Raw genomic sequence first — 11410 nt, forward strand, 5'->3', positions numbered from 1 at the left:
AGGAAGCCTGATTGTGCAACTGGAGAGAAAATACTTTAACATGCTCTGAGACAATTGCTGACAATTCACCAAGTTGTGTAACACAGCATTATTAAATTCTATTAAGTTTAACTAGAATAGTAAACAGTTATGGGATTGCTCCACACAGTTGTAATGCCTATTGCAATCGAATTAGCATATTATACACAATTTAGCGTGGTTCAAAAAAAGTAAAATTTTGAAATTTTAAAGTCTCACCCTTTCAAAAGTTACCATTTACTACAAAAACACCTTGTGCAAAATATTTTTGAAAAATATTAATGTTTAGGGGTAGCTCAAGGCTTCGAAATTTGGGGGTATGTGATGAAATGGGTCAAACTATAAATAGATGTATTTCGTACACCCTTAAAGCAAACATACATCTGTTCACTGTTTTATAGCAAGCAATCAAAATTAAAACAAATTCGCAAAATAGCACAAACACTCAAACAGATATCATGATCCATGCCTTAAAGGAATGGGGATGAGAGTGTTCAAGCATTGCGTTTTGACATAAGTGTTAACACAGGTAGACTTGGGAGAGCATGTGTTCTAATTGAACAAGAACTTGGTACAGATCTTCTGTTTCTTGCGTGTCATTAGAGATGGGCAATTCAGAATACCGAATCAAGAAGGATTCGGATCTTAAACTATCCGAATCCAAAATGGCAATAAAACCAGGAAATAAGATTCGGTTTTTAAAAAATATGCATAAGTCTTGTGCAAGCTGTCAGCTTGAGACAGTGAACTGAAAAAAGTGTGGTTTACTCTCTTTTTCTTTGCACTGACACCATGCGCAGTTTCAAAAACGTTTTGCACATGGTTGTGCGCGCACGGCGCATGCATCCTAAGTCACTCGCCCGCATGAGCAATCAAAGAAACCAAGCGTGCAATTTTCTTCACGCTTTGTACACATGCACAATAATGCAATGCTTTTTTTCAATTCAAGTGCGTATGGGACTCTGCGATAGTTTGACTGGTGGCGTAACAAGTTAACAACATTGAGCAGATGTTCCTGCTAAAGGAGTTGGCTCTGAAATATCTCAGCATACTTGTCAATCAGTTTCTTCCGAGCGATGCTTTTCCAGTGCGGGCTTGACAGCTCAACTAAGCTGCGCTCCTGTTCAGCGTTGCCAGATGGGAAAGCAGGATGCCAAATTAAAAAATTCTGGTGAAATTTAGAGGTCTTTGGTGCCAAGCTTTTTGACCTTGAAACTAGACAACTTTTTGGTGAAATTTTCCCCACTCAATTTTTTCAAAAACGTTTTTTCAATTTTTTTTACCTTTTTAGTAAATAATCCCTGCTTGTATAGAAAACGTTTTGCAAGGTTTGCGTATGCGTGATGGCAATATCTTAACTAAGGTCTTATGTCTTAAAAGCCATGTGTATTTTAGGCGAAATCGATTTATTTAGGGTGTTTTAAATAGCTGGTTACATTTTAGTTACTTTTTGGTGTCAAGCAGCTTCCAGCATCTGGCAACACGGCTCTCGTTTGTCTGGCAATCATTTGGAATGCCATAGCCCTTGATGTGTTGCACTACAATAAACATCTACTTTGATTGTGTTGCTTTTGTGTCTAAATTTGCAAATAAACATTGCATGAAATGTTTTACTTTTTGCGTTGCTGGAGCCTAGAAGTTAATAGGATTCGGTATTCTGGATTCGATTTAGTATTCCGGCATAGTTCTGGAATAATGAATTATTCTGAATTGCCCATCTCCACGTGTCATCACCACATTATGGAAATTGTGATTTCAGCAGTGTTCATGGCCTGCAACCCTGCATGGGATCCTCTTCTGGACCAGAGGTCATAGTTTTCAAACGATTCCAGGCTCATTGGGAATTTCTAGATCTAGAAAACTTTGAAGATGCATCCATGGATGAATAATAGAATATGTCAGTGAATTCCTTTCTGACGTCAAGGATAATATCCTGAGTTTTATTGAGAGTCAGCTAGCCGAAAAGCACCCAAGATATGATTACCCAGAAATGTTGAAATTGTCTGATCTTTCTTGGTGGAGTTCCTGCCAACAAAGTTAATTTCATGGCCCCAGGACCCATGCCAGTTGGATGCCAAAAGTCATCTATAATTAAAGGTGTGGCTGTTCAGAAGCCAGTTTAAACTGACAACCAAAGAACAAAAACCGATTATGAGATATTACCGTCTTTACCATTCGGGTTTAACTCTAAGCCTGGATAACAGCTCCTCTCGCAGGGTCTGCTACTATTCAGCTAGTCCGATTCGGCTAGTCCAATTCGGCTAGTCCGATTCGGCTAGTTCCCTATTCGGCTACAGTCCGATTCGGCCAGTCCGATTCGGCTAGTTCCCTATTCGGCTACAGTTTTGAATTGTATTTTATTCCACAATATCGTTTGTTTTGCATTCCGACAAAGAAAAATAAATTGAAATGAAATTTAGTGCAAAATGTTTGAACTATTACATTGAAATGTTTGCTCACACAAAATCGACATGTATCCTACGTCACCATCTGTATGCAAACTTAGAATATATTAGAATCCTCAACTATTACAAAATTCCAAATCCAACGACACCTTCTGTTGATTTAGAGAATGTTGTATTTTATTCCACAATATCGTTTCTTTTATAGGTGAAATTATCGAAGCTTTAGATGAGTGGGGTTTAGACCTAACCACTGAAATCTTAAATCATATTTATGACACCGAAAACATCTGTAGTGATATGGTACGTTCCATATTCATAACTTTACCAAATAAAACCGTAGCAACAGAATGCTCACTCCACAGAACAATTAGCCTTGTGAATCATCTAACTAAGATCTTACTCCGAATCATGATGATGTGATTGAGACCAAAACTAAAATTCCAGGTCATGTAACGCCGAAACCCAGGTTTATTCTAAACTGCCACTTAGGTTTAAACTTCATCTTTTATGTCAAACGCTATTTGGCAACTGTCTTTTTTTCGTTGACACGTTTTTGCTGAGACTTTATCTCATTAACCTCTATTGTTAATCATGAAAAATGTTATTTTGATGTAAAACACTTATTTCGAACGAACCCAGACAACAAAATTCGTCATTTTTACATTGATTCAACGTCTGCAGACGTTGAATCTGCAGACGTTGAATCAATGTAAAAATGACTGACTTTGCCGTCTGGGAAGGTACTCAAAGGTAAACACTGGATAAAATGCAAGAAGGCAAAAGAAGCGATATTGTGGAATAAAATACAAAATTCTCTATAAACAGAAGAATCGGACATACATCTCTCTGTTATCATTTTTAATGTAAAAATTCAAACTGTGCTGTTGAAATTTCCGATTTTAGTTTTGGTTTGCATACAGACGGTGACGTAGGATACATGTCGATTTTATGTGAGCAAACATTTCAATTTAATAGTTCAAACATTTTGCACTAAATTTCATTTCAATTTATTTTTCTTTGACGGAATGCAAAACAAACGATATTGTGGAATAAAATACAAAATACAATTCAAAACTGTAGCCGAATATGGAACTAGCCGAATCGGACTGGCCGAATCGGACTGGCCGAATCGGACTGTAGCCGAATAGGGAACTAGCCGAATCGGACTAGCCGAATTGGACTAGCCGAATCGGACTAGCCGAAACGGGCCACCCCGCCTCTCGCAGCCAGTGCCTCCAACAATGACCTCCTGCTCTTGCAGTCCCTGGTACTATACAAACACATAAACCCAGCCATTTCTAAAGCAGCAGCAGTAAAGCTCGTTGGCCACCTGTGGTATTTATCAGAAGAGTTGATTGGACTGGCCTTGTTTGACAAGAACGTGCCTGCAGCAGTGAAATGAAAAAAGGTTGTCACATTGGATATTGAGGGACATACATCCTTTGAAGCAAATTCATTTAAATCTAGAAAAAAATCAAGGAAGTTATTTGGACGACTTTATCACACAAAGATTCCAAATGGTTTTTGAGAGAATGAACCTTCCTGATGGTTTTTCTCAAAGCAGATCCAGAGACATGGAAAGTGCGAGAGAAGATTTTCAAGCAGTGCGTGACATTGTGCAGGGCTGCAGACCATGAAAATTGTCAACAACCACGCAGATTTGCAGAACAAGGAGTAGCTCTAATTCAGGAGTTCAGTGGCATAGTAAAAAGTGATGAGGAACAACTTACAGTATCTGTTACAGGTTGTGCAGTTGTGCACGAACACAGAAAAGCTTTGCCTGATAGCAACAAAAAAGACACTCACTAGGAAAGTCTTAACGGTTCATGGCTATCAATTGTTTGGCACTTGACTTTGTATGTGCATTGTGCTGTGTATCACATACATCAATCGCAACAATTCCAGATTTTACTAAAATTTCAAAGTGTTTCAGCTACCACTAAATGATAAGCTTTGGTAGAGCGTTTGCTTTATTGAACCATAGAGAAATAAAACAAAATAACTTCAGCAGGTTTAACAGTATGTATATTGCAGATATGTAATTCCAGATGAGGACACATGTACGTGTCGAAAACGTTAGAATTTATTTTCAATTATGTTATATTTGTGTATGTAATACATCATGTTAAACCCGCTGAAGTTAATTTGTTTTATTTCTCTAATAGCCTACTAACTGTTTACAAGAATGTATAAAATTTCACATTATATAAGTGTTTTTGTACTCATTTTGTAAAAAATTTAAAATTGCAATATTCCAAAAGTACATATTTACCATTGTTTGACTTTACCAAGTTACACTAGCCTACTCTCCAACCTGATGAAAATGAACCCAAACAGATGTATATTAGGGTGGCCAAAAAAAATGGAAATTTTTTATTTTTGTTTGCACACCCTCTCATTTGAGGAGGATTCATGAAAAAATGACACTGTGAAAATTTGAAGTGAATCCGACAAGAGGAAGTGCTCTCCCACCGACCTCTAAATTTGCTTTCTTTGGCATAATTCATCAAAATTCCTTGAATATGTGACGTAATTCTTTTTTGACTTATCTACATTGCAGTTGCAGCATTTTTGTGTTAACCATTGTTTTACTCTGAATTTATGATATAATAAGTGTTTCCACATGCAGAAAAACATAAATAATGCACAAAATAGATCACATTAACAAGCGTTTGGTATGAAATTAAATGCACTGAACTTTAGCGAAAACCGTATAAAAGTACGTTCACCAGTCACGATCGCAACGCTTCAGGTGACAACACATTGCCCAGAAAAAGCAAAAGAAATGTTTGTAAAGAGTCAAGCCATTGATTTTATTTAATGGAGCTGTTGGCATGTTGGCTTTTACTTGCACTTGTTGGAAGCAGCTTTCTGTGGTGCTCGATCACCTGATAGAGGAGCTGGCGCTGTTGTTCATTTTCCGTAAGGACTTCATTGAAGTCAGTAGCTAATTTGACTGCCCAGTGCCCGCTCTGCACAATCATTGACGACTTTGAGATCATGGCATGCAAGAAATAGCAGCCTTCGATTAAATGCCTGCTGCATGACAGTGATAGCTCCAGTGTGGATTCCCGTATTGCTTGATGTCGTGTCAAAACAAAGTGCAGCTAAGTGCTCTGCTCCAACTCGTGTATGAATTCCACTACTTTTTGGCCCATTGGTGATCCCGTTCCAATAGGCAGCTTCGGAATGCCAAGCGGTATCTCAACATGCATACCAGAAACTACAATGGCCAAAGATTCGGACTTTGTGCCATTGGCATTAGTCAAATGTTTACCATGAAAATGAACAAGTGGAACTGTAGCTGTTAGTTTAAATTTTTGCAGCACTGCAGCTGCCAGGCTTTCACATGAGGTGTTTCGAGCATTCATGACAGAGGAATGTGACATTGTCAATTCATTTATATATATCAATTCCAGCTGCAGCAAGAGCAGGAGTGACGATCATCATTGCTTGACGACTTGATGTTATAGTTCTGTTCAGTGCTGCATTAAACAGTGGATTATCGATAATGCAGCGTTTTGGTAATGGCTGCTCCTACTGGGTTTTCTTTTGTTTTGGTGTTATTTGGATTTACGGTGCAAACAGTGGGTCACTGGAAGAATCTTCATCATCTGCTAATTATTTTCAGATGAGAAAGCAGCATCACTTGATGGTACTGGATCAATGCGATTTCTGTTGCGTCTCTGTTCATCATCTTTGCGCTTTCTATACTTTGCAGCTGCTTTGCGATGCATTGGGTCCTCTGTTGTCATCAGTATCTGTCATGCACCACCTTGGTCTATCAGAAACTGGCAGTCTTTTGGTATTGTTATGCGGCATTCCCAGTTAGCATGTGCAATATCAAATAATGCACTTAAGCTCTGGGTGAAGTCAGCTTCTGAGGTCAGCTGGGAAGCTGAATTTCGCCTCCCATTGTGCTTTGATTCTCCTATATGCTCTTGATGGATGCGTTTTAGTTTGGTAACAACGTGAGTCTTTGCAGTGGTAGCGATATTAGCTTTCACTCACAAGAACTGTACTGCAAGCAAGTGGCAGTGTAACCTTATTGATCTTCATCTCGTAGAACCACACCCCATACAGGCAGCTGACATAGCCCCTCAAGGGAGTCAACACTAGAGAGTGGGTGTCCATTTGTTGACTCTCTTGAGGGCCATGCCAGCTGCCTGTATGGGGTGTGGTTCTTCGCCGTCTACTACGAGATGAAGGTCAATAAGATTACACTGCCACTTGCATGCAGTACAGTTGTAGATGAAGTAATATTAACTACTACCATCTATGCCACTTTTTGGTTTGCAGCACCATCAATATCTGCCCCTACAAATGACCTAGCAATGTTACAGCTCACAGAGGATTATAAAGAGGTTGACAATGCAATTTCTCAAGTGGCAGAAAAAAGTTGAGGTTGCGCTTGTGGTACATCAGTGAGGATCTTGCTGCACTGCCTTTATTCAGTGATAATAACACAGATGATGAAAAGAAGGCAATCGTTAATGCTCTTAAGAAAGACCCATTTCCCGAAGATGTTCGTCGTGTTGCCCCAAACAAAATTGTCAAGTTTTAACGTCTCTCTTTGGCACAGTTTGTAACACAGCGTTCACTTAACCTTTTCGAGTCACTGCTTCTGTTGACACATGGCGTGATCGTGATGATTATAAAGAAGCATGCAAAGTTTGGCGTCATCTCAAAGCCGTCAATGATTGTGCAGAGCGGGCAGTCAAATTAGCTACTGACTTCAATGAAGTCCATACAAAAAATGAACAACAGCGCCAGCTCCTCTAGCAAGTGGTCAAGCACCACAGAAAGCTGCTTCCAACAAGTGCAATAAAGTCAACCAATGGCTTGACTCTTTACAAACATTTCTTTTGCAATTTCTGGGCAATGTGTTGTCACCTGAAGCGTTGCGATCGTGGCTGGTGAACGTACTTTTATGCGGTTTTAGCTAAAGTTTAGTGCATTTTATTTCATACCAAACGCTTGTTAATGTGATCTATTTTGTGTATTATTTCTGTTTTTCTGCATGTGGAAACACTTATTATATCATAAATTCAGAGTAAAACAATGGTTTACACAAAAATGCTGCAACTGCAATGTAGATAAGTCAAAAAAGAATTACGTCACATATTCAAGGAATTTTGACGAATTATGCCAAAGAAAGCAAACTTTGAGGTCGGTGGGAGAGCACTTCTTCTTGTCGGATTCACTTCAAATTTTCACAGTGTCATTTTTTTAAGAATCCTCCTCAAATGAGAGGGTGTGCAAACAAAAATAAAAAATTTCCATTTTTTTTGGCCACCCTAATGTATATATTCAAAGAAAATGAAGGGGTGTACCAGCAAACATCTATAGGATTGGCCCATGATACAAGAGAAGGATCCCCAGAGGATACACACTGATATAAATGAATCAACAAGTGAATAAAAAAATAACAGTTAACCTCTCAAGTACATGTAGCTCCACACAGAGTAAAATTTACATGCCTTTTGACTCTTTTTTATTTCTTTAAAAGTATTATTGACCCAAAAAGAATGTCTAAAAAGACAGTATATTTTTAGACATTCTTTTTGGGTCAATAATACTTTTAAAGAAATAAAAAAGAGTCAAAAGGCATGTAAATTTTACTCTGTGTGGAGCTACATGTACTTGAGAGGTTAACTGTTATTTTTTTATTCACTAGATGTATATATGTTTGCTTTAAGGGTTTACGAAAAACATCTATTTATAGTTTGACCCATTTCGTCAAATATATATCCCCAAATAGGGTGATTCATAAATTGAAATTTTTTTTAATTCAATGGGGCACCCTCTTGTATCGTGTCAATACCTGAAAAAATAATCCTGTTAAATTTTTAGACTAATTGAAAGCATTTTTAAGGTTGCTACCGACTTTGAAAGCTGCACATAATACACAAATGGGTCATTCCATATCAACTCAACGTCAACGGGGTGTGCAAGCTCGACCCTCTTAGATTTTCTTGAAATTCACACTAAAGTTTCATATTGATGTATAATGAACACAAAAAAAATTTCAGCTCATTATCTCAAGACGTTTAGAAATTACAGCCCTTCATCAAACCAATAGTCACAAAACTCCATTTCGCGTATCATTAATCTATACTAGTTGGTAATTAACCCCCATGAGACTGAAACTAAACAAATGTGAAATTATTGAAGTTTGGAGGGTATAAAGATGGTTTGGGAGATAGCGGACATCAAAAATTGATAAAAAATTTCAAATGTAAAAAATTTCAATTTTTGAATGGTTCTATATCTAAAACTAATTTGAAATTAGCAATTTTGGTGGTAGATATGAAAACTAGGGCTGCTTCCTAATCAGAATACCAAATTTCAGCTTTGTAAATGCTTTAGATTAAAAGTTATGAAGACCCAAACATGGAGGAAAATGTACCTGCGAACCCATTTTGAGGGACCTTGGTGACTTTGAAGGGCTTTAAGGTCTAAACGTCTTGAGATAATGAGCTGAAATTTTTTTTGTGTTCATTATACAATACATCAATATGAAACTTTAGTGTTAATTTCAAGAAAATCTAAGAGGGTCGAGCTTGCACACCCCGTTGACGTTGAGTTGATATGGAATGACCCTTTTGTGCATTATATGCAGCTTTTAAAGTCGGTAGCAACCTTAAAAATGCTTTCGATTGCCCTAAAAATTTGACAGGATTATTTTTTCAGGTATTGACACGATACAAGAGAGTGCCCCATTGAATTAAAAAAAATTTCAATTTATGAATCACCCTACCCCAAATTTCAAAAGCCTTGAGCTACCCCTAAACATTACTATTTTTCAAAAATATTTTATACAAGGTATTTGTGTAGTAAATGGAAATTTTTGAAAGGGTGAGGCTTTAAAATTTCAAAATTTCACTTTTTTTGAACCACCCTAAATTACACATTCTTAACAATAATGCCCATTCATGATAATCCTTTTATCTTGAATCGGATTATCGTATCAAAATGTCTGGAAAATATGGTAGGCTTATAATATATATATATATGATTAATCCATTTAGTTTGTGTATAATCACTTTTACCTGTGGACAAGAATAGCATGAAGCACGTAGACTGCAGAATCATTTTCATCAGATTGTTCCAAAAACTCATCAAGGTGTAAGGTCTCAGGAAACTCATAGCGATCATTTGTTTTCACATACATATCTGTGACAGGATCGTATTGAAAGCGCAGCAATTGAAGATGCAGCACTGGAGGAAAATGTTTAAAGATAATTCCTTTTTCTGCTTCTTGCATGCCAAAGTCACCAGCATCAAATTTATTGTCCCCATCCAAGGTATCAGGTTTCACATAATTCCTGAATGACTCCATAACATTTTTATTGCCCTTTACAATGAGCTGAATATCAAAAAACGACTCTTCTCGACTTGAAATATAATCAACATTTTTACACTTCACATAGGACTTAAATTTTCCCTCCAGAAGCTCAGGTATAGTTCCTTCAACACATGTGCCTTTCATTTTGAACTCAACATTATCAAGAAGTACGCGACAAAGCTCTTGTACATCATGCTGCATGAAAGAATCGAGAGTTTCCCAACCAAAGGACTTTGTTAACTTTTTTGTCCCAACTGGCTTATCACTATACTGAAGTTCATAAAATACTCGTTGCAAAGCCAGAGATACACTTTTCATTGAATCATCAGTTTCTGTTGGCATCATATAAACAGCTTTGCGCAACTTGTTGGTAAAGAAAAGAGTTTGTAACAAACTGTTCATGTAACAAGTTGCCCCTTGATTCTTCAATCCAATGTAACCTGTGAGTTTTCGGCTATCCCATGCCAAGCCATGTGGGGCATCAGCAAAAACATGAACCTGAAAAGTCATTTTTTTGTCCGCAGTAATATAGCCTTTATCAGGGCTAATTACTTCACTCCAAGGTAAAAATGTGCTGAAACCCCAATCATTTTCCTTACAATAAAATGTGTGATCAATCTTTTTTTCCAACAACTCCACTCCCTCCTTAGCAGGTAGAATACGAAGCTCAGCAGCACCATGACAAGACCATGAAGTTGTTTCATTTTCAGCATTGCACTGAAGAAAATAACCAAGGCTTTTGATACCAGCTCGATCATGAGCCATCCTTGGCATGACCAAAATTCTCCAAGGCAATCCTCTAATAAAAGTAGGTGGACTAGTTGTAGATTCTGATAGCTTGTGCATGTTTTCAACAGTAAAACTGAAAGTTGCCTCAGATCGATAAAATCCGAACTCATCATCACCATCCATTTCATCAGATTTGATGTCATCAACTTCAGAAACATCTCCATTTAGCATATTTGCATCATTGACAACAGGCCCATCGTCAGTTTCCATCTTCTCTGTTTGCTCATCCACATTTGAAGCTGGACTCACTTGAGGGATGATTGGTGCAATCTGATCTGGCATGTTTACTTTTCCCTCATCCATATGGTCTAATGGAACCAACACTTTATGCTTGCTATGTATGTGCCCAATGACTGCTTATTCTACATGCAAATACACCAGAGACAGTTTGAAAATATAAAACTTAAATCCATTTCTGCTGTAAGAAAATAGTTATTTACGATACACTGACAGCAGCTGCTTTACAAAACACTATTAAGTTAAATCAAGCCTAAAAGCAGCCAGCGACCATCACGGCCATGGCCGCTAAGTAGTGCTTGAATGACCGCTGGTGCTACCTCCTCAGTCGGCCAAGTCTGGCCGCCGGTTTCTTCTAGCCAATTATTTAATTTCGCATTAGAATGATCGTGAATTAAATGTCGAAAATATGTAGTATCAAAGAGTGACGCAGAATTAGGTCAGCGCGTCGCCGTCATAATCACCACTCTTGTATTGCGCGGGAACATTTGCTATGTAAATGGAATATATCCAGCTGCGATCACCAGCGCTGTAAGTCTTGTTTGAAATTCCCGTTGTTTATTTTAACAAAGTGTTAATCCGAAGCGCTAGTTTACATTGGCTGGCAATATTG

General features: G+C 37.8%; 1 protein-coding gene across 1 annotated transcript in view; it reads right to left on the reverse strand.

Moving 5' to 3' along the window:
- LOC145770977 (ubiquitin carboxyl-terminal hydrolase 7-like) overlaps positions 1-10972 on the reverse strand; it is a 163712-nt gene extending 152740 nt beyond the window's left edge. The window contains exon 1 of the mRNA XM_082582719.1: positions 9476-10972. Coding sequence (XP_082438845.1) covers positions 9476-10863 — 1388 coding nt within the window. The 5' untranslated portion in view covers positions 10864-10972. The remainder of the gene's footprint in view (positions 1-9475) is intronic.
- Between the last annotated feature and the right edge of the window lie 438 nt (positions 10973-11410).

The sequence above is a fragment of the Aplidium turbinatum genome, chromosome 1, assembly GCF_918807975.1.
Source record: "Aplidium turbinatum chromosome 1, kaAplTurb1.1, whole genome shotgun sequence".
In the NCBI taxonomy this organism is placed as follows: Eukaryota; Metazoa; Chordata; class Ascidiacea; order Aplousobranchia; family Polyclinidae; genus Aplidium; species Aplidium turbinatum.